Source organism: Halichoeres trimaculatus, unplaced genomic scaffold (assembly GCF_033239565.1).
Source record: "Halichoeres trimaculatus isolate MK-OKI-2021-1 unplaced genomic scaffold, fHalTri1.1 fHalTri1_scaffold_5, whole genome shotgun sequence".
Lineage (NCBI taxonomy): Eukaryota > Metazoa > Chordata > Actinopteri > Labriformes > Labridae > Halichoeres > Halichoeres trimaculatus.
This window is the reverse complement of record NW_027437183.1, coordinates 3,429,794-3,452,253: the sequence shown is the minus strand read 5'-3', so window position 1 is coordinate 3,452,253 and position 22,460 is coordinate 3,429,794. Positions and strand designations below refer to the sequence as shown.

The following is a 22,460-nucleotide window of genomic DNA, read 5'->3' as shown; positions in this document are numbered from 1 at the left end:
AGAAATCATGAGACAAGTGTCCTAAACCAGGAAGAAAAAGCTAATTTTTGAATTCAAATAAGTGCTCTCAGGCGATTAAAAAAATTAATTACAGGATTTGTAATTAATTATTTGAATTAATCCCATTTTAATCTCACATCTGCTTAAGGTCCCCAAATAAAGAATCTGAATTCTAGGACATTACAAAACTGTAGTGCACTACTAATCAAATGAAAACACGAAGAAGAGAAGATTTGTAAATCCACATTCAATTGCAACGCTTTACTGCCTCTATAGAAGTAAATTATGTTCAAATCCTGCTCGTAAACTACTGTGGGTGAGAGTGGTGCGCTCTTTGGATGAGAGCTCAGCATGGATATGAGAAGATGTGAGATGACAGAGGTACGCGATCTAAAAACGTATGGGTTTTTTTTTTCTGTTTTTGGGATCAAAAATGCAAATATTTAAAATTTCTCTTTTTTAATTTTCGAATAAAAAAAAAGGTTGTTTTTTTTTTAAAGTTATTTTCAAATGTCATAGAATTATAAACATGGCATTACAATTTTTTCATTTTTTTAATATTTGCAAATTTGATAAAACAAAAAACATCTTATTGACACTGAATAAAATCATGAGTTAACATTTTACTTAGCTAAACATGCATTACCTCTTGCATGAAGCTTCAAAGGTTTTTTTTTTGAGATTTTTTTAAAAATATAAAAAAAAAATTCCCAATTTGGTTAAAAAAAATCAAATTATTTGAAGATTTTGCAAATTTGTAAAATTTTTTGCGAATTTCATTTCTTTTGAAATTTTTGAAAACTTTCGCAAATCCAACTTTTTGAAAATAATTTTCTGTACAGAAATTTTGCAATTTTTTTGAAGTTCTACATTTTTTTTAATTTCTATATTTATTTGAAAATTTTGCAATTTTTTGAAATTAATGTTTTTTTGTGAATTTATGAAATGTCTGAATTTTTTTTAACGTTTTTTACCATTGGGAAGTTTTTGCAAATATTTAAATTTTCTCTTTTTTAATTTTTGAATTAAAAAATTTAAAAAATATTTTTTGATTATTAAAAGTTATGTGACAATGTCATGAAATTATGAAATATGGCATTACATTTTTTTCATTTTTTTAATATTTGTATTATTTAATTAAAACAAAAATCTAAGACAGTTTATGTGCAAATTAAAACACACAAAAACTTCTCATTTAGGTAATTAATCACTAGATTTTTACTTTGTATAGAATTTTATACGTTATTTTGCCTTTACTGTGAGGATAAAGTAGATTTTGTGGGTCCTGAATGACTTTAATCCAGGTGAGCTGAGGAAAAATAGCTCCTCTGAAAGTAAAGGTTGTAGACCCCTGGTTTAGACAACCTGAATGTTTTCAAACCTCCACGTTCTAATATTTTATTTTGTGTCTGTAGTGTGAGTGGAAGTAAAGGACCAGCGACCAAAGCGTGACAATGCTGGAGTGATTTATTAAACATCTTCTAAAAAAAACACAATAGAAAATTTTTCACTTTGTCACAACTTCATGGACACTCAGAGCAAACAGACACAGAAAACAGAGAAAACAGTGAAACTGAAATCATGTTTGAAAGGAGAAATGCTGCTCTGTGCTGCAGGCCAACAGCTCCACCTGCTGGACAGTTCCAGTCATTACATCTTCAAAGGAAGACGCTGAGATACAATATTTAGTACGAGCAGCAGGAGAAGAGGGAGGCAGCCGAGACTGTCGATACCGGACACGTCATGTGACCCTCAGAGAGTCTCTGATTGGTTGATCTGAGGCATGGAGGAAGGAGGAAGAGAGTCAGACACAAACATGAGCACCAGAAACAGACCGGGGACCTCTAGGGATACATCTGAGAGCTGCTGGGGGCTGGACTTTGGTTTCGGGAGCTTTCAGTTTTGGTTACGGTTCAGACTCTGGGTGAGGATTAAGGAGCGGTAAGCTACAAACGCTGTCCACGCAGCTTGTTTAATAACACAAAAAAAACACACAGGAGTTTAAATAAAACAGCTGTTTGTCCTCAAAGGAGTTGAAAGGCTTAAAAAGTAAAAGTTGGATCCATCATTTTGCACCAATTTGCAAAAAGCAGATCTTGCAGGATAGGAAGTTGGGCACTGACACCACAATAAAACATCTGTAACTTTCAAAATAAAACAAAGCATGCCCAAACTAGATGGTATTTATCTTGACTATGACAATAAACGGACATAACGAGAGGAGTCAGACCAGGAGTCAACCGGTTTGAGGTTTTACAGCCCAACATGAACCAGGAACTCCTCGATCTCACGATTTCGGCTGTTAAAAATGCTACGGAGCAGAAACAGGGGATGTCATCAGGTTGGATTGTGTCCTGCCTGCTTTTGCTCTCCTTACACACCGAAGCCTCCTCCTGGTACCTTAACTTCAGACCCCAGCTTCCACTTTTAGAGTCTAAAGATGAGTTTTCCACAAACATCAGAGCATCCAGTCATGAAACCAAATATTAAACTAACTGATCGCAGACTCCTGAGCAGGGGCAAAAGAGAAAAAAAGGCACCAACGGTCGTTCCCGAGAGGGCACTTTAACACGTGTTATTCAACCATTGGGCCATGAAAGGGGGCGAGCACCCCCCCCTGCCCCCCTCCTGTGCACACCACTGTCAGAAAGAAGCAAAGTGGAAACAAAAATATTCTTCGACGTTCTTTTTTCTAAAGTTTCAGGTTTTATCAAACAAATTAAAAGTGTGACCCATCTCTTCTCCCTCCTCCTCCATCCATCAAGCTTCACCTCCTCTCTCCTTCTCTCCCTCCTCTTCCTCACCACTCCTTCTTCTTCTCATCCATGCTCACCCCCCCAGGCCCCATGGCTACCACCAGCAGCAGCCCCCCAATCACCGACGTGGTCTGGAAGAAGTCGTACTTCAGGAAGTCGTGCATGGGCTTGTAGGCGGGGATGGTCCAGAAGGCGTTGAAGGCGAAGTTGATGCAGAGCAGCCAGATGGAGAGAGTCAGCGCCGCCAGCTTGGTCTTAAAACCCACCGCCACGAGCACGATGAGCGCCGTGCCCACCAGGTTCTGCAAAATCTGGAGAGAGGAGGACGCCATGAGGACTCAGGAGAATGAGTTTAAGTAAACTGTGTGTGTGTGACACTCACACTGATCAGGCTGAGGTCTAAGTGCAGCAGCGTCATGAACATGAGGACGAGGAGGATTCGACCTCCGAGCTGCAGGAGGTTTTTTGGAGAGCTCTGATCCCCGAGCGAAGGGACTCCTGCGAACACGCTGCGAGCTTCACCTCTGCACTCAGCCAGGAGGAGGAGGAGGCCGCCGGCCAACGCCAGGTTCCTGCAGAAACAAAGAAAGGTTAAATAATGAAAAGGCATTTTCTGGAGTTCCTCAAGGCTCTATATTCGGTCCTCTAGTTTTTCATTTATTTAAATCAGCAGTTGTTAAAATGCTGCGAACTAAGCTGAAAACAAGTGGAATAATGTTTGAGCTTTTAACCTTTGCAGGGTTTCTGCTACATGTAAATAGGGCTGCAGCTATCAAATATTTTAGGATTCAGGTATTCTACTGAAATTCCATCAATTAATCCAGTAATTAGATGAAACACATTTTTGTTTAGATAAAGGGCAATTATTTTCGAAATGAAATTTTGTTGAAGCAATTAATTCAATTTAATTTTATTATTATTACTATTATTATTATAAATCTTTTGTTAATTATTATTATTATTATAAATATTTTTATTATCATTTTAATTATTATTATTACTCAAATTAACTTTTATAATTTTAATAATTTAATTACATTTAATTATTTTTCAATTGAAATTTTGTTTTAGCAATTATTTCAATTTAGTTTTAATATTTTATTTTATTATTATTAATCTTATTATCATACAACTTATTAACTTTTATAATTTAAATAATTTAATTACATTTAATTTGACAAGTAGGGAAAAAGTGGTTTTAGGTGACATATAAAATTCAGTGTAATCTGACAAGATGTGAGATACTTGAAGTAGGAATAAGACATTCTTGAAAGATTTTGAGTCTTGCAGTGTTCAGACTAATTTGGAGAAAATCGATTCCGTGCTTATTTTGATCATTTATCAGTGTTTACAGATACCTGTTACCATCTAGCTCTATGCTTTTTTGCTGTAATGATGCAAGTGACATAAATAAGAGTCACAGAGTAAACTTTTCTTTTTTTTGCGTGCTGCATCGCAGTGTTTATATCTGTACATAAAGTTAGCATGAGCAGAAGTCCCCCCTGTTACTCTGTGTGGTTTACATTAACTTTAAACTTAATCCTGTTCAGTTTGTGGAGACTGTAATGAAGATTGGCACTCCTGAAGGACTCACCTTTAGGACAGAAGTTGCAGTTTGTCTATCTTATCTCTTATCTACAAACCTGAAAGCCTGTTAGCTTTTATGCCACGTACTACTGTTAATATGTGGCTCTGTGCAGGGGCGTGTCCAGACTTTCAGAATGGGGTGCCATGGGAAGGGGTGGCCAAAATGTGCATATATATAGAAATTATCACCATTATCTTCTTTAACTCTCCTCTCTACTTTAACACTCCACTATGATTGTTTAACTATTAAATTAATTATAATTTTACTATAAAAATGTAGTGTGTGAATCAGCCAGTCTAATAAATTTAAAGTAGTTTTTAATAAAACAGTGCAGATCTGCTTTGGGCTCTTGTTGTTAGTGTTTGAGATGACGGCTGAGCAGCTGCGTCTGGTGTAAAGTCAGAGACTCACCTCATGAGGAACTTTGGGTCCCACAGGATGCTGTACGCCACTGTCTGCAGACAGGGGTTTAAGTTCAGTAACACAAAAAAACAGCTCAGCAAAAATTGCTTCAAAGCCTCAGTTTTTAGTCACATTCTGTTTTTGTTTGTGTTTGTGTGTTTACCTGCAGGGTGATTATCCCAAACAGAGCGAAGCAGGCGTTCTGAACAAAGTTTCTGCTGAGAACCAACAAGCAGCCGCCTGCAGACACAGGGGAAACATCAGGTGGATGTCCTCAATGGTAAAACACATCAGTGTGTGTGTGTGTGTGTGTGTGTGTGTGTGTGTGAGTGTGTGTGTGTTTATTACCCAGCTGCACCAGCAGGTTCAGCAGGACGAAGATGTTGGCGAGGAATTGTCCACAGTTCCAGGTGGAGTCGATGTACTCGCATTGCTCCGCCCACTGGAACCACATCCTGAAGCCGTCCTCCAGGAAGGTGCTGACCAGGCAGAGCCGAGCCACGTGGGGGAGGTAGTGTTTGGTGACCCGCAGGAACTACAACAGACCAGCAGAGCGGAGGGGGGAGTGGTCAGTGATGGATGATTATTTCTTCGTTTTACAGCTTTGCTTTCATTAGCAATGCTAGCTCTCTTCACTGTCTCTTTATGTGACCTCTTTCTTTTTAGCTTGAAGCTTTTAGCGGGAAACATGACTGTGAATTAATTTGTCCCACAATTTGGTCCTTTTTGATAAAGTCAGATGCAAAAATATAGGGCGAAAGCAAACAGTATTGAAGAGAATTCAGATTTTTGCTAGCTCTTGCTCTTGTCCAATGACTCAAAAGTTGTTAGCCTTGGTCTCATTCTTTCAGTTTCCAACCGAGAGTCAGGTTAGCAACAGTTCAGCTACATACAGAGACGGTGAAGATAGGGTTGCCACCATCCAGTAAAATATGGAATCATCAGGTAAAATACGGTATCATCCCATAAAATACAGGGATCGACCCTTCCAATAGGTAATCGCCCCGAAAAACACAGAACTGTCCCATAAAATACAGAATCGACTCGTAAAATAGAGTCATCCCGTAAAATACAGAATCAACCCGTAAAATACGGAATCATCCTGTAAAATACGGAATCGTCCCATAAACTACAGAATTGTCCCGTAAGAACAGAATCATCCTGTTGAATACAGAATCATCCTATGAAATACAGAATCAACTCGTTAAATACGATAACGTCCTGTAAATTACAGAATCGTCCCGTAAATTACAGAATCAACCAGTAAATTAGGGAATCAAACCGTAAAATACAGAATCAACCTGTAAAATACAGAATCATCCCGTAAATTACAGAATCAACCGGTAAAATAAGGAATCATACCGTAAAATACAGAATAGTCCCGTGAAACATGGAAGAATCCCGTAAATACAGAAGCGTCCACTAAAATACAGAATTTCCCTATAAAATACAGAATTGTCCCGTAAAATACGGCATCATCCTGTTAAATACAGAATCATCCCATATAATACAGAATCAACCCGTCAAACATGGAAGCATCCTGAAAATACAGAATCCTCCCATAAAATACAGAATCGACCCGTAAAATACAGAACTGTCCTGTAAAATACAGAATCGTCCCAAAAGTACAGAATCATCCCATAAAATACAGAATCAACTCGATAAATACGATATCGTCCCGTAAAATACAGAATCGTCCCGTAAATTACAGAATCAATCGGTAAAATAGGGAATCAAACCATAAAATACAGAATCAACCTGTAAAATACAGAATCGTCCAGTGAAATACAGAATCAACCTGTAAAATACGGAATCATCCCGTAAATTTCAGAATCAACCGGTAAAATAAGGAATCATACCGTAAAATACAGAATAGTCCCGTGAAACATGGAAGCGTCCCGTAAATACAGAAGCGTCCACTGAAATACAGAATTTACCTATGAAATACAGAATTGTCCCCTTAAAATACGGCATCATCCTGTTAAATACAGAATCATCCCATAAAATACAGAATCAACCCGTCAAATATGGAATCGTCCCAATAAATACTGAATCGACCTGTAAAATACAGAATCTACTCGTAAAATACAGAATTGTCCTGGAAAACACAGAATCGACCCATAAAATATGAAACCGTCCCGTATATCACACTGAAATGTTGCATCCCATTTTAAATTTATATGTGACGCAATTTGTCCTGTATTTCCAATCTGTCTTGAACGCAACACCACTCTGACTGAATTCAACATGCGTCAGCCCACCAGAAACGGCAGTTTGATGGTTGATTTTAAGCGTGGAATAAGAGCTCATCATTAATCAGGTGAGGGCAAGTCACAGGAAATACTCCGCCCCGGCCCGAAAAGCAAAGGATGCAGAAACACAGATGTGAGTGGAAAAGTTCAAATGAATGGCTTGACAGTGTGAGTGAAACGATTTCAAAGGACACAGTAAAATCTGTCATGAGTGTTTCCTGTGGCACATGGTGGCCTGTCGGACATGCGACAGCATGCGCCTGGAGAGCTATTACTGCAAAATCAGGACAGACAAATGTCAGACTCACAGTTGTTCATACCTGCAGATACAGGAATCCTATTATTAACTAATAAAATAAATAAAAAGATAATTTGGAAAAGTCAATCCTACTAAAATATCAACAGAATGAGATTTCAAAAAGGTATAAATTATTTTTAAGCTACCACAGTGCTTTACTGAATATAATTTCTCAGACTTTTTTCTCATCAAGCCATCAAGAATACAGGCATTTCATTAATACAACATGAAAAAAGTTCAATACAATACTGATTATCAGCGCCATTCATGACAGGACAGAATACATTTAGAAAAAAAATACTTTAAAATTCTTATTTATTGACATGAAAATATTGGTAGTGGAGCCACTGCCTCAAACATGGCAACCCTAAGTGAAGAGAGCAAGTATTGCTAATGAAAACAAAGTCATGAAACAAAAAAAAGGGTATTTTTTGGTTGTTTCATTTGTACAGTTAGAAATTTTGTGATATAACATGTCTGCAACAGATCTTATGAAAATAAATTTCCCAAAAGTACTGACAAACTTTCCCACAAGTCATATTTTCAACCCAGTGCTGCCTATTTGTCCTTATATGGCTGAGGAAACTAGCAGCAGAAGGCTAATAGCATCCTCAGCGTGTAAATGTGGCAGCCTGTCAGCATTACAAGGCAGCTTCCTGAAGCTGCTGAACAAAAACCACAAAAGAAGAAAAAAAATGACTGCTAGGTGTCCACGACCACACATTGCTCAATCAGAGCTTGTAGTGAAAAGGCGTGTTTACATGAGATGAACTCCCACATTTCATTTCCGCAGTTGAACCGCTACTACCTGTTGGATGAACAGGAAGATATTTTTAATAAAGACCGATCAATTTAAGTCCAATTTCAACTAAATCGCCATCTTTTTTCCTTTTTCTTTATTTTTTCCGGCGTTGAGAGCAACTTTCGGATTCGTTTCTTTGGTGTCATCCTCCACCAACCAGACTCCATTTAGAAAACTGTAAATTCAACTTTTATTGCTCTTTTGCACAATTTCACAACAAGTAACAAATAAAATCAGGCATAAGGTACAAAATCAAACTTCATTTTGTCATTCGGCGTGTGAATTATTCGTCATAATGCTTCCTGTTGTGCACAAACTTGATTTTCAAGACGTTTACTATTACTTGAAAAATGCTGATACAACGAATTCCACGAAAATAATTGAATGAAGTACCACAAATTAACTTGGCGGTATTAACGCTAAACTTACGTGTCTTTTCTCACAAGAAACGACAGTTATAAACGAAGTTACATGTCAAACTGAGGAAGTTTCAAGATGTGTCGCTTTCCTGTATTGTGTACTTATCATTCAAAGCAATTAAATCATCATCAACTATGCAAGACTGTTGTCTTCAATTCGGCATAAAATGTCTTATATTAAAAAAAGCATATTTCTATTTTAGAGGGCTTAATCTTAAAAAAAGATAAAATCTTTGTCGTGCAGTGAACAAAACTCCGTTTAAAAATATGATAATTTAAGGTTTTCTCGCTAGTTTTAATTCATTCCTCGGTATTTTCAAAGATTAAACGCCTCAAAGTTAAAGACTTAAAGGTTATCTTTAATTCGGCAAACATTTATTTCACAATAAAGGTGTTGACAAGTTTTAATTTCCCAACTGACCTGACAGCTACACCCAAGATCAGCCTCATCAAACTGGACAGTTACTGTCTGTGATTTCAGTAAAGTTTGTAAAAGTTTATCTCGATTACATTTTTTTCTTTGCAGGATTTAACAGTATTAAGTGCTGGAATGTGGAAAGTGTGAACGCTTCTTAAATTTCCTCATTTTTTGATGAGATTTGGTAGAAGGAGAAGACATCCGTACTCCACAGCTGTCTACCGGGCTCGCAGCCGTGTCTGTGCCCGGCTCAGGAGCTCACCTGGTCGGCCACGTCCTCTGCCTGACTCATCAGGTCTCCGCGCGCCATCTCTCTCCGCTGATAAGGCACTTCAGTGCGGAGAAAACGGCTTCCAGCTCGGGGTTGCAGTCCAGGAAAAGTCTCGGTGTCTGTGTGAAGTGATGATGATGCTCCGCTTCTGCCTCCTCCGACCCACAATCCTCTGCGGTGAGCGGGGACAGCGCCCTCTGTGGAAGGCACATGATGACACATGCCACGTGGACTGAGTGTCTGAGACCAGTGCATCTCAACACATGTGAATATGAGAAAATTCAATTAAAAAAGGTGAAATATAAAGATTTAGTCCACACAGAAGGAAATATTTCTGCATTTATTTATTTTCAATGTGATGATTTTGGCAAACAGCTGATGAAAACACAAATTTTGCCTCTTATAAAATTAGAAAAGATAGCTTTGATAGCAGCCTTCAGCTCTCATCTGCAGCTCGGGGTCATCTTCCTCTTGACAACACCTCTTAGATTTTCTCTGGGGTCCAGGACTGGAGAGTTTAACCAGCTTCTGGTCCTTTTGGCGCTGCGGGCAGGAGCCACGTCTGGAAAATGAAATGAACTGCCAGTGTCTCTGGTTTAGGAGTGTCTTTTTCTTTTCTCCCTTGTCCATCCCTTAGGTTACACAGATGCATTATGGGATAAAGTGTCAGGTCAGAGCAGATCTTTCTTCCTCTTCCTGTTTCTTCTGAGCTCTGTGACTCTGGAAGAGAACAGTTGGTTTGGTTTCATTAATTCAGTGGGGGAAACAAACAACTTTTTTCTCATCACATTGATTTCCAAAGCTGCAATTCAAACAAAATTTCTACCAGGCATTAGTATTTACTCAAATAATCCACACATGAAAAGAAATCACAACGTTCAGGTCCATAAATAATGATTATGGTGAATTAAGTACGATAACACAGGAAAAAAGTATTGAACACACCATGGAAAGGCTGTATACTTTGGCAAGGAAATGCACGATACCACCTGAAATCTGTCAGTAATTATTACTTGAACTTCCAATTAGTGCAAACCAACATCAGCTGGGCTAGAGCAAATTGATGGTCCTATAAAAAAGGTGTTTTTTTCACCAAGCAGTTAAATACCACACACCTCATGATGGGTAAAGGCAAAGAGCTCTCTGAAGACATTCACAACCTGATTGTTGCTCAGCATCAGAATGGAACTGGTTACAGACTTATATCAAAGCACCTGAATATTCCAGTCAGCACCGTTGGGGCCATTATTCACAAGTGGAAGAAGCACCACCTTACCATCAACAGGCCACGCACAGGAGCTCCTTGAAGATTTCTGACCAGGGAGTCAGAGAGATAGTGAGAAGAGTACTCAACCAGCCAAGGACCACCCTGAAAGTGCTCCAGAAAGACTTGGAGGCAGCAGGTACAATTGTTAAAGAGAAAACAATAGGCAATGCACTCCACCGCCATGGCCTCTATGGACACTCAGCCAGCAAGACTCCATTCCTCAAGAAAAGGCATGTTGAAGCTGGTTTAAAGTTTGCTAAACAGCATCTTGACAAGCCTGTAGAATACTGGGAGAATGTTGTCTGGTCAGATGAGACCAAAATTGAACTTTTGGGCTGTCATACTACAGACCATGTTTGGAGGAGAAATGGCTCTGCACATCAGCCAAAAAACACTACACCAACAGTGAGGTTTGGAGGTGAAGCATCATGGCATGGGGTTGTTTCTCATCTCATGGTGTTGGCAAACTTCATATAACTGACGGAGCAATGAATGGAGCCATGTATGGGGAAATTCTTGATCTGAATCTGCTGCCATCCACCAGGATGATGAAGATGAGACGTGGCTGGACCTTCCAGCAGGACAACCATCCAAAGCACACGGCAAAGTTGACTCTCAAATGGTTTCAAAAAAAGAAAATCAATCTATTAGAATGGCCTCGTCAATCACCTGACTTCAATCCAACTGAACATTTGTGGAAAGAAGTAAAGAAATTTCGTTTGAATTGCAGCTTTGGAAATAAATGTGATGTGAAAAAAGTTGACGCGTTCAGTACTTATTTTCCCCACTGTATGTGTGTATATGTGTGTGTGTGAGTGTGTTACCTGTACGTTGAGGTAGTGTGTGTGCGTCCTGCAGTGTGTGTGCCGTGCTGTTGTCTCTCTGTGGAAGAACTTGTTACAAAGTCGACACAGGAAGCCGGAAACAGGAACGATGAAACTGTCGCCTGCAGAGACGCAGAGGGGTCGGTTGATTTGTCTCAGACAGGTGAAGTGTACAGGTAACTCAGAGGCTCAGGTACGTACCACAGGTGGTGTGAGGGTCGTACTCTTCTGTGTCTGTTTCCTGTGACACACACACAGGAAGTCTGGTTGTGTTTTGTTTTTTCAGATCTTTTTCACACAGCAGGTGAGACGACTTTAACTCCATAGTTTCCTCCTTCTTTTCGTCTTTTCTTTCACCATCTTCTTCTTCTACATCAACTTCTTCCTCTTCCTCCTCCCCCTCCTCCTCGTCTTCCTCCTCCTCCTCGAAGCAGCCCACAGCGTCCACTATGATCAGCTCCTCCTCCTGAGGAGCCTCCAGCTGCACCTGGAAAGCAAACATCACATTTGAATCCACGTTAAGTCGTCCTCACAGAGTCAAAAGTGTTTTCAGGTGAACAGCGCCCCCTGCTGACCTGCTGTTTGTGCTCTGCAGACTTCATGTGCTCCACAAACTTCCTCGGCGTCCTGAAGTGACGTTTACACACCGGGCAGAAGGGACGACACATCTGCTTACACATCTGGAGAAAGACGAGAGTAACGTTTGAGTCATCAGGAGAACCAATGAGAACAAGCGATGTCTGTGATGTCATCGTGAGTGTGGTCTCACTTTGTGCTCTTTTGTCCGTCGGTGGAGGATGACATCACTGGTAAAGTGGGTCTGACAGGTGTCACACCAGCGCTGGGTGTCAGGACGATGCCCCCTGCAGGACAAAGACAGAACTACATGATTCACAGCTCCAAAGGTAAAATCTTTTATCGTGTAGCGTGAAAAAACGTGTGTTTGTGTTTACCTGTCCTGCAGTGTGTGTGTGTTGACACTGATTGAGTGTGTGATCTCGTTCATCTTCTTCAGGTGTTCTGGCGTCATCATATGCTCCTGGAACACCTGCACAACACACACAAACACACATTTAAACCTCTGAACCTGTTAGGACATCATATCCTCACACACGTCCAGGTGTGTTCTCACCTGCACAGAGCGACAGGTGACGTTACACACGTGACAGTGGAATCCACCCGTCTGTCTGTCAGTCGTCCTGTCCGTCTGTCCGAACTCTCTGCTCTCGCTGCTCTGCTGTATGGTGACCTTCAGGGACGCCACGCTCTGCAGCTGAAACACACACACACACACACACACACACACACACACACACACACACACACACACACACACACACACACACACACACACACACACACACACACACACACACACACACATAGAATTAGGAGTGAGGTCACACAGTAAGATGACATCACAGTTCTGGACGTGTCATCACCTCAGCTGCTCTGCTGTCCTCACTGAGCGCTGCTGCCCCCTGCTGGTCTGGAATAGCAGTTCTGACTGTAACACCGTCTGACAAAACACACACACACACACACGTCACATGCCGTAATTTTTCTGCACAATCAGGTTAATAGAAAAAAGATATATGCAAGGCACACAGTGAGTTTTGACGGCTGTGAGAGAGAATTTACCTGAAGAGGAGCCGCTCTCGCTGCCTGCTGCGATGTACGACTTCAGGAGTCTGTCCTCATTGATTAAAGCAGCAGCTTCTTCAGGTCTGAGAAATACAAAAACCTTCTGAGTGTGTTTCTTTATTTGTTTATGAAATAGAAATAGAAAATACTTTATTTATCACCGAGGGGAAATTTAGGAGGAGTCACAGCAGCAATCAAGAAAACCAAAGTAAGAAAGTGTATAGAAAGTGTAAAAAGCTCCATAAGAAAATAGATGCTGACAGCTTGTCCATCATTGTCCAGTCAGCCAGTCTCCACCTCCACAGGGTCCAGGACTGAGCTTCTTTAGCAGTCTGTTCAGTCTCTGTCTCCTGGATCCTGTCTGCTCACAGCAGGTGAAGCTCTTCCAATGTGGCGTTGGTGTCTGGTGTTGGCTCTGTTAGCCATGTCTGTGAATAGCATGATGCTACTCTGCCCTCTGGTATTCCCTCTGTTGCTGGGTTAGCACGGTTAGCTCGTCCATCTTATTGGAGATAGACCTTACGTTCCCAATAACGATGGATGGAAGGACAGGTCCATGTCGTTACTTCTTAGTTCACTTTGTGGGAAACATCTGGCCTTGCACCAGTTAGCATTGACATGCTACAGGCTTTTAACAGCTGATTTCACATGTAAACAATGCAGCCATGGTTACATAAAGGATCTCCAGACAAACACAAAAGCAAAAATAGTAAAAATATCACTGAAGACACAAAAAGTTTGGTGTCCACGACCAACACATGAGCCATACAAAGTGATGATCCACTCCAAATACAAAGATGACGAAAAAGACTGAAAAAATTACAAGAAACTGTCAAAGAAGAGAGAGCTGCCACAACCAACAGGGCGGCACCTAGCAACAATTATTTGACTTATTTAAGTAATCTAATGTTACATTGCTTCTTTAATCTCTTTTCTGTCTGTTTGATGTGCTGCACAAGTAAAGCTGGATTGGCCTGAATTACGGGTAACCTCATCATGTCACTGACCCTTTCAGTCTCGCCCTCTTTGTCTCCGACTCTCCTGAACCTCCCTCTGCTCTTTTTCCTTCCTCTGTGCTGCTGGAGCTGCAGCTCGGCCCGCCGTCAGAGCTTCCTGTCACTGAACCCATGGATGATTTTCCTGAAGCCTGACAAAAGAAAAAACACAACATAAACCGTAATAGCTTTACATGCTCAAGAAAATCCCTTTGCATTAGTTCCTGTTTCTCTAAGACTCTCTGCTCCCTCTGAAGACCTGTAGGACCCCCTCTTTAAGCGTACCTGTGGAGTTGTGGGATGTCTCCTCCATGTGGGGTCTACAGGGAATCGAACAGAGGGTATGAGACACCTGCAGAGGGAGGACAGAGAGAACATCTCCATATAAACATATAGAAACATACTTATGTATTTGATTTGTTGATGTGCTCAGATCTCATAATAATAAAGTAACTTTCAGCTTGATATTACTTAAAACCTTTCTTTTTCTCTTTGAAATCATAAATAAATTCTGATATAACTGATCAACGTTACTTTAAATAAGATCCAACAGCGCTTCATCTTACCGGTCGGTTCTCCGCTGCTGTTTGACCATGCTTCAGGCTACGCTGGTTGACCTTTGACCTCTCTGCATCAACACCTGCAATGACTGTAAATCATGTGTTACACAGTTAAAAGAGCGAAAATGATAAAACTACTGTTGCATCTCATTTGAAAATTGGGAAAAGGTGAATTAGTATCATTCAGTTACCTGAGAAGTTTGAAATTACACTTTTTAAATTGTGTGTCAGTATGTGAACTGAACTCTTTTAAGTGTTTTTCGAGGATTATTACAGCCTTAAACTCAAAATCGACAAAAAGAAATATTATTTAATAATATTATATTTATTGTGAGTTTTTCACTGTTATGTTGGCTCTTTGGACGCCCTTTCATCTGTTGACGAGCTTCATGGAGAATCTCTCTCTTTTTTGTCCGTTTCTTGTAATTGTTTCCGTCTCTTTTCGCCATCTTTGTATTTGGAGTGGATCATCACTTTGTATGGCTCATTTGTTGGTCATGGAGACCAAACTGGTTTTGTCTTCAGTGATATTTTTTACTATTTTTTCTCTTGTGTTTGCCTGGAGATCCTACATGTAACCATGGCTGCATTGTGTACATGTGAAATCAGCTGTTAGCAGCCTGTAGCATGTCAATGCTAACTGGTGCTAGACCAGATGTTTCCCCACAAGGTGAGGAGAAGGAGGTGAGGACGACGTGCTGGTTCTCAGGTGTGAGCTAAGAAGTGACGACATGGACCTGTCCTTCTAACCATCGTTATTGGGAACGTAAGATCTATCTCCAATAAGATGGACGAGCTAGCTGTGCTAACCCAGCAACAGAGGGAATACCAGAAGGCAGAGTAGCATCATGCTAATCACAGACATGGCTAACGTAGCTAACACCAGACACCAACACCACATTGGATGAGCTTCACCTGCTGTGAGCAGACAGGATCCAGGAGACAGAGACTGAACAGACTGCTGAAGAAGCTCAGTCCTGGACCCTGTGGAGGTGGAGGCTGGCTGGCTGGACAATGATGGACAAGCTGTCAGCATCTATTTTCTTATGGAGCTTTTTGCACTTTCTATACACTTTCTTACTTTTGTTTTCTTGATTGCTGCTGTGACTTCAATTTCGTCGTACTTGATACAATGACAATAAAGTTCAATTCATTTCAATTCTATTCTATTCTATATCATATCAAATTTAATTACGTGCACGTCACATCTGGAGCCTTAAATGTTAAAGCTGTAAAGTCCATGAATCTCACTCAGGCTTTCATACATTTTTTTTAGTTAGCTTTAATACAAACTACACCGTAATATTCACGCCTACATTTAAAAGAGTGTGTCAGTCAGGAATAAGCTAATTGCTCCAGATTAACTGATATTTTCTCATCACTTTAATCTTCTGAGGACTAATGTATTTAAGAACTGAATGGGCATGTATTATCAACTTTCTGTGTTCAAAAGGACCAAATATCAGATAAAAACATGAATAAAGGGTCATTTCTTGCTTAACATGTCAGCCGAATTAAAACCCGATAGCTAAATAATATTTTCAGGCTTTTATTTATTTTAAATCATAATAAGTCAGAGAGTTTTTCGTAGATAAATGTTCAATTATCAGATTTCTGAAGGGAAACTCGCACTGTAAACGTAGTTAGCGACCGTTAACGACTCAAAGCGGATTTCTTTAAGAAAGACAGCAGAAACTCGGTGACTCCTCTTTATTTTCCGTCTCTTAAGAATATTTTAATTTGTTAAAAGCGTTAATTTGTTGTTATTTCATGGAATAAACTCACCTTATCGCCCGGTTGTCTCTCGAGCTAAAGCTAACTATGCTACATGTAAACACAGGCTTACTCTGGGCGCTTGCTGTGTCTGAAGAGCTCTGTCGCCCTCTGGTGGCCCGGGGTGAAACTGCGGCCTTCTGGGGGACTGCAGGTTCCTGATACCAGACGTTAAACACCTGGATTTTATAGTTAAAAAAAAAGCTTTATCTCTAAAATTTAAGAATGTATCCACCTTTATATTCCTCTGTTTGTTATTTTTGATTTGTTTGTGCAGATTTAAAATAAAACTGTAAACTCAGGAGTCCCTCAGCAGCACTGTATGATTCAAGACAGGCTTTCTGTTAGTCATCATAGTTTTTCCTCTGTTTAATGTTGTTTTGTATTATTTGTGTGTTTGTCCACAGTATCCTACCCTTAAGTCTGTTCAGCTGCTTTGTGTTTCACTTTCTCCTGTTTGTACTTAAGCACACAAAGCTTTTAACGGCCAATTTAACCTGAGTTTGGGATTACAGATGGAAAAACAGAGCTTCTGATAAACATCATATCTGCTGCATGGTTTTATCTGCATGTAAATAAATAAAGACATAAGCTCCATAGAGCTGTGTGTGTTTCCAGGCTGCAGGGCTGGGCCCTGATTGGCTGAAGTGGTCTGGAAGTTATTTAAATCTGCTGGTATTTCCTGGATTCCCTCAGCAGACGGCGGAGCTGCAGCTCTGTGGGTTAAACCAGCGTTGTGTAGGAAATGTGATTTAGTGCAGACAAATACTCACAGGGTCATTAAACGCTTCAAACTCAACACTGTGGCTTCAAGAGGATATGGCACCCCTGCAGAATCACACACAGGGGGGTAAAAACGAGGGGCCCAGAGCGGCGTGGTGAGGAGGAGGTCCAAAGTTTATTATTATTATATGCTTCTCTTTAAATTTAGCTCAGGCCCTGGTTGTGTGGTTTGACGTGTCTGTAGTGAGCTGCTCATCCGATTTAACTTAAAATAGATGGAAAGAGGAATAGAGTTGGTCCCAAACTGGAGAAGCAGAGGCAGTTACATCCAGGAATTATAGAAATATAAGAGCTAGACAGTGCACATTAAAACAAAACATAATGAAAACATGACGTTCAAGTCCTGCTACCTACAAGAAGTATACCGCTGTGAAATGAGCATCCTTAATTTTATTGTTCCAGGATCATGGCACATACACATATTGCACAGCTGGTCCAGGTAAACAGTCTGTGCCCATGTTTACTGTATTGTGTATCACTCTATACTGCAAACATGTGGCCACAGCATGAGGAATACACACACACACACACACACAGCCTCACACATACACACACTGTATAAACTTGGTGTCTGTTATTGATTTGAGTTACTGTCGTCCTTTCAGTAAAATGTGTTTTTCATTGAATGGATGGAAAAGTTTCTTTTCTGACGACAAAGATCTGAATTTCTCCAAAGCTCCAGGGAGAAGGTTTAAATGAAATCAGTGCTGTAAACTCTCTCTGTAACGGCACGTAAACTAACACAAACATCAAGAGAGATGATTTCAACCCCTCAGTGAATCCAAATGAGGAAAAATGATGACAAAAAAAAAGATTTATTCATATTTTCATCTCATTTTTCCTTTCTCTTTTCTCTAACCTTGTTTAAAAAGAGAAGAATGATGAGAATAGGGAGAGGTTCAAAAGTGCAGTTCCCGTAGTGTCCACTAGAGGCTGGCCCCAAAAGCGCCAGACACCACATACAGACCTGATCAAAATCTTAAGACCAGTTGAAAAATTGCTAGAATTTGCATTTTGTATATTTGGATCTTGATGAGGTTTTAAGTAGAGCTACAATATGCAAAAGCAAGAAGGGGGAGTGCGACAAAAAACATTTGAAACTGAAAACTGAAATAGTTTGTTTATCAGTTGATCAAAAGTTTGAGACCACAGGCTGTTAAAGCCAAATGCTCCAAATGTTCATTTCCTGTCAGACATTCACACGGTCAGTCCCTCCTGATGGCTAAAGCTAAGAAGCTGTCTCTTCTTGTGGTCAGATCGTCGAGCTGCATCAGCAAGGCCTCTCACAGCGTGCGATTGCTGCTAAGGTTGGACGCAGTAAGACAGTCTTTCTACATTTTCTGAAAGATCCTGAGCATTATGGGATAAAAAGTCAAGGTAGACCCAAAATAATCACACCTGAGAATCCGATTGACTGTCCGTCAAGACACAGGGCGGTCCACGACCCAAATTAAGGCCCTTTCTGGAGCCGACTGCAGCGCAATAACCATTAGACGGCATCTGGGGAAAAGGGTTTCAGAAACAAAAAACAATTCAAAGACTTTGTCTCCTTCAGCGCCACGAAACTGCCCGTTTAGACTTTGCCAGGGAGCATCATGGGACATTGAAAGGTAGAAAAAGTTTGATTCTCTGAGGAGAAAAAATGTCACCTTGATGGTCCAGATGGCTTCAATGTTCCTGACATGACGAGGAGATCCCACCTGAGATGTTTTCTACCCGGCACAGTGGAGAGGGTCCATCATGATCTGGGCTTTTTCTTTCCCAATCGAGAACATTTGGGGATGGATGGTGAGGGAGGTTTATAAAAATGGCCGTCAGATCCAGACAGTTGATGCTCTTCATGAAGCCGTCTTCACCACTTGGAGCAATGTTCCCAAAAGCATCAAACCAGTTTTTGAAGTGATGAACAAGAACGGTGGAGCTACTCATTACTGAGTCCTGCTGAGAAAAACTTTTCTTCTGGTTTGGAGAGTTTTTTGTAATTTTTTGAGCGATGGTTAAACTTTTGATCAGCTGATAAACAGCCTATTTCAGTTTACTTGTTGTTTTTCAAAGAGCTTTTTGTCACACTCCCCCTTCTTGCTTTTACAAATTGTAGCTCTACTTAAAACCTCATTAAGATCCAAATGTGCAAGAATTTTACTTTTTTACCACCTTAATAGCGACTTTAATCCCAAATTCTGAGGGGAGATTTGAGCTTGATATTTATTCAAGAAATCAGATTTCTTAAAAATCAATCAATTAGACTTTTATCCCATGATTCTTTTTTTTTTAAAAAAAGAGCAAGAATTTGGACTTTTCATCTCAGATTATGAGAGTTGCACTCATCTCAGACTTTTTGACTTTCTAAGCCAAACGTCCAAACGTTCAGAAGCTCTAATCCTGGACTGTAATTCAGGAATTTAAGTTATACCTCAGATTAAAATCTCTGAAATCTTCAGAGGAAAGAAAAGAATTCTGGCTCTAAAGTTGGAACAAAGCAAAAAGTTTTCAAATCTCAAGAAAAGCCGTTGTTGTCCGTTGTTGACTAACATGTCTTCTGCCATCGATAGGCTTCAGAACTCCTCTTCAGAAGCAAATGGGTGATGTCACCAAGATCATGTCCGTGTTCAAAAAGTCTACGATACAGTCAAACTCAGTGAACTTCAAATTGTCCAAAGAAGCTTTTTTATCAGGTTTCTGTTGTTTCCTCTTCTCTCCTGTACGTTGGTGTGAGCCGGATCTTGGACCCCTGAGTAACAGCTTTGCCTCCCTGTTTCACAGTCCTCAGAAATCTGAATCTGAGGTTTTCCACTCGTGTGTCGCGTCTCAGCAGGAGCTCAGCTGCTGTTTGTCTTCATTAATAGATCCAGCACATGTTTCTTCACTTTCTTCTGAATGGAAGATTTCAGTCCGGCTGCCGGTCTCGGAGGAGTTTAGACTTTCTGTGGTCAGGAAGTCCTGCTGTCTGCACGGCTCAGCCTCAGATCGGATTTCTGTCCGACACAATGTGGTTTAAAAACGTGTGTTTGTGTTCAGCTCGGCCGTGTGAGGGTCAGGATGAGGGCAGGGTTCGTATCAAAGGAGTCCTGCCATGGGAGGTCTCTGACGGCTCAGTTTGATCTGAAGTCTCAGAGTTGGCTGCAGGGACCAGGATCTGTTTTTATCCACACTGAGGGCTGGAGTCAGGCTGGGTTACAGGAATAAAATGTTTGAAAGCTTTCAAGTAGGTCAAACAAAACAGCACTTTTACTATGATGTCAAGAAATTAGACATTTAAATACTTGTTTGCTCAGAATTCAAACTTTAAAAAGGGGGTGTTATACTTTTTTATAATTTTTAACATAGATGTAAAGTAAGAACACTGATTTTTCATAGTCAAGACGCACATGAAGATCTTCCAGAGACTCGAACAGGTGAGCTTGCCCCACAAAGGATCATGAAAAATTAGCAAGGTGGACCCATAGACTGTATAAAACATGGACGTAGCCTTTGTGATGTCACCCATCTGTTCCTGATACCATGAAATGAAGCCAATCCATGGATGCAGCCATATTGGATATGACGCCAGATTTAAGCTTCCTTTCTGATGCTGTGGCCACATCGGATGTAAATTTTCGAATTTAAATACGCGTCACGCCTGTGATGCGCCACATGAGCACCTGAGACAGGACGCCGGACTATTATGACAATCAAAGAGGCGACGCGCGTCACTGTGCAGGCGGAGTAGAGAGCCCGCTCATTTATCTGAAAAACAATAAGCTGTGGTTTCAAAAGCATGACAGGAGAGTGTGTGATCACAATCAAGGCCTGCTGCCTCTTACTGGTAATCCACCTCCACTGGCCCTGCCTGGCTGTTCCCTGAGACCTCATCCTCGACCCCCCGACCCATGTTCCCGGAGGTCTCCCTGGGGATAATGAAGGGGTGGAGGAAAGAGAGGAGCACAGAGAACTTCCATCTTTTCCCTGGCTCTGTCCCTGCCCCGCTCCTCCCTCCTCTCTATCAGGCTCAAAACTCCACTGAGGAAAACACAGTTGGACTCAGTGATGACCCGTGCAGGCAGATCCAGCTGGAAACTAATATTTACAGATCTACCTTCAAAACCTGTCTCCTCAGAGACTTTCACCCAAGCCTGCTCCTGTTTTTCCGGTCTCTGTAGAGTACACACGTCGTATCGTATAACTCTGGATGATGACACACCGCACAGATTATTTTCTCCTCCATCTGCCGGCGGGGTTGGAGTCGGAGCAGGTGGCGGTTCCCCCTCAACGTCATCAAATCAATGACATCATGGGGGAATGTCATTGCTGATTGGCTGCCGCGGCACAGCCTCATGTGAATTTGCGTTGAAAGTTCAATATTTCGACTCGAGCAACTCAGTCCAAATGCGCCGCGCCAAACGTGTATTTGCATTGACTTTGTATGTAATCTCGACGCAAATTTGTTTCCGGTGTGGCCATACCATAACAGTTAGGTGCTCATCAGTCACATGAGCTGAGCCGTGTCTCTGATTGGATAATTAATTGATCCTAACATCCCCTGAACTGCTGAGTATGTCTCAGTGGTGTGATTTCTGGACTGTCTGCAGTCAAACTCAAGTGGATCTCCGATGAACAGCAACTTTTAGCACTTTTTTCTCTAGTTTTTCTTCCTTTTTATTTAAAGTTCTTTTTTCATCTTCAATTTTTTCTAATGCTGTTATGATCTTATTTTTATAATTTTCCTTTGAAGCACCTTGTGGTTCTGTTCTATGAAAGGTGCTCATTAAATAAATTGACTTACTTACACATAGGCTTCATTTGTCTAAACTTTTGAGTGGGCCTCAAACACTAATGTCTGTGTTAAGCTCCGCCTCCTTTGACCTGGCCAATCAAAGGCAAGGGGGTTTGTGGGGTGGGGAGACTTAAGGAAACAGCTGCTTAAAGAGTTTCAGACAGAAGCTGAAATAATGTTTTTTTAAAACACAAGGGGGAGGAAAACAGAGATTATTTTTGAGCCGCTAATCATATAAAAATATGAAAGCACTAAAGCATACTAAAAAAAAACACAATACCTTCTCTTTAAAGGCAGATTTTAGATTTTTTATTTAAGAATCTTGAAGTGCAAATCAAGTTTTTACCCATATACTAAGAGTAAACATGAATCCAGGGATTTTTTTTTTTTACTTTTGACGTCAATTATTAGGCAGGATGCAGTGAAAAAAATCGGACTCTTAGGGAACAATAAATTCAAAAATTGTTGAATCTCATAAAAAGAAACAACTATAGAGATCGGAATGATGCATTTAGGGCCTGAGACGCACTTCATGAGAGACTCCTAAAATTAAAAACAGCAAAACATTTAATATTTGTACTTTTTTTATTAATAATATAAATTTGTTTCATACTGACAGAACTGACACGAGCGTTGGGCTCAAACCTGCGGCATC

At 40.5% G+C, this 22,460-nt stretch overlaps 2 protein-coding genes across 4 annotated transcripts; both read right to left on the bottom strand.

Annotated features, from left to right (window-relative positions):
- Positions 1 to 1,461: 1,461 nt before the first annotated feature.
- On the bottom strand, positions 1,462 to 9,430 carry LOC141790439 (surfeit locus protein 4-like). Its single transcript, XM_074670312.1, has 6 exons — positions 9,198 to 9,430; positions 5,095 to 5,281; positions 4,910 to 4,986; positions 4,756 to 4,799; positions 3,139 to 3,328; positions 1,462 to 3,067 (listed from the first exon to the last, which is right to left on the bottom strand). The coding sequence occupies exons 1-6, from the start codon at positions 9,426 to 9,428 to the stop codon at positions 2,801 to 2,803; spliced, it is 996 nt and encodes a 331-aa protein (XP_074526413.1). The 5' UTR covers positions 9,429 to 9,430; the 3' UTR covers positions 1,462 to 2,800.
- A 115-nt stretch (positions 9,431 to 9,545) lies between these two features.
- Positions 9,546 to 16,383, bottom strand: ciz1b (cdkn1a interacting zinc finger protein 1b). 3 transcript variants are annotated; one of them, XM_074670600.1, is made up of 14 exons: positions 16,282 to 16,383; positions 14,503 to 14,585; positions 14,222 to 14,288; positions 14,064 to 14,088; positions 13,949 to 14,015; positions 12,939 to 13,024; positions 12,740 to 12,816; positions 12,430 to 12,570; positions 12,251 to 12,345; positions 12,067 to 12,160; positions 11,873 to 11,977; positions 11,499 to 11,784; positions 11,298 to 11,419; positions 9,546 to 9,926 (listed from the first exon to the last, which is right to left on the bottom strand). In XM_074670600.1, the coding sequence occupies exons 2-14, from the start codon at positions 14,529 to 14,531 to the stop codon at positions 9,873 to 9,875; spliced, it is 1,248 nt and encodes a 415-aa protein (XP_074526701.1). In that variant the 5' UTR covers positions 14,532 to 14,585; positions 16,282 to 16,383; the 3' UTR covers positions 9,546 to 9,872. The 3 variants fall into 3 exon arrangements, with proteins under 3 accessions (XP_074526701.1, XP_074526700.1, XP_074526699.1); XM_074670599.1 differs by having other exon boundaries at positions 13,949 to 14,088; positions 14,503 to 14,576; positions 16,282 to 16,381; XM_074670598.1 differs by having other exon boundaries at positions 13,949 to 14,088; positions 16,282 to 16,380.
- Between the last annotated feature and the right edge of the window lie 6,077 nt (positions 16,384 to 22,460).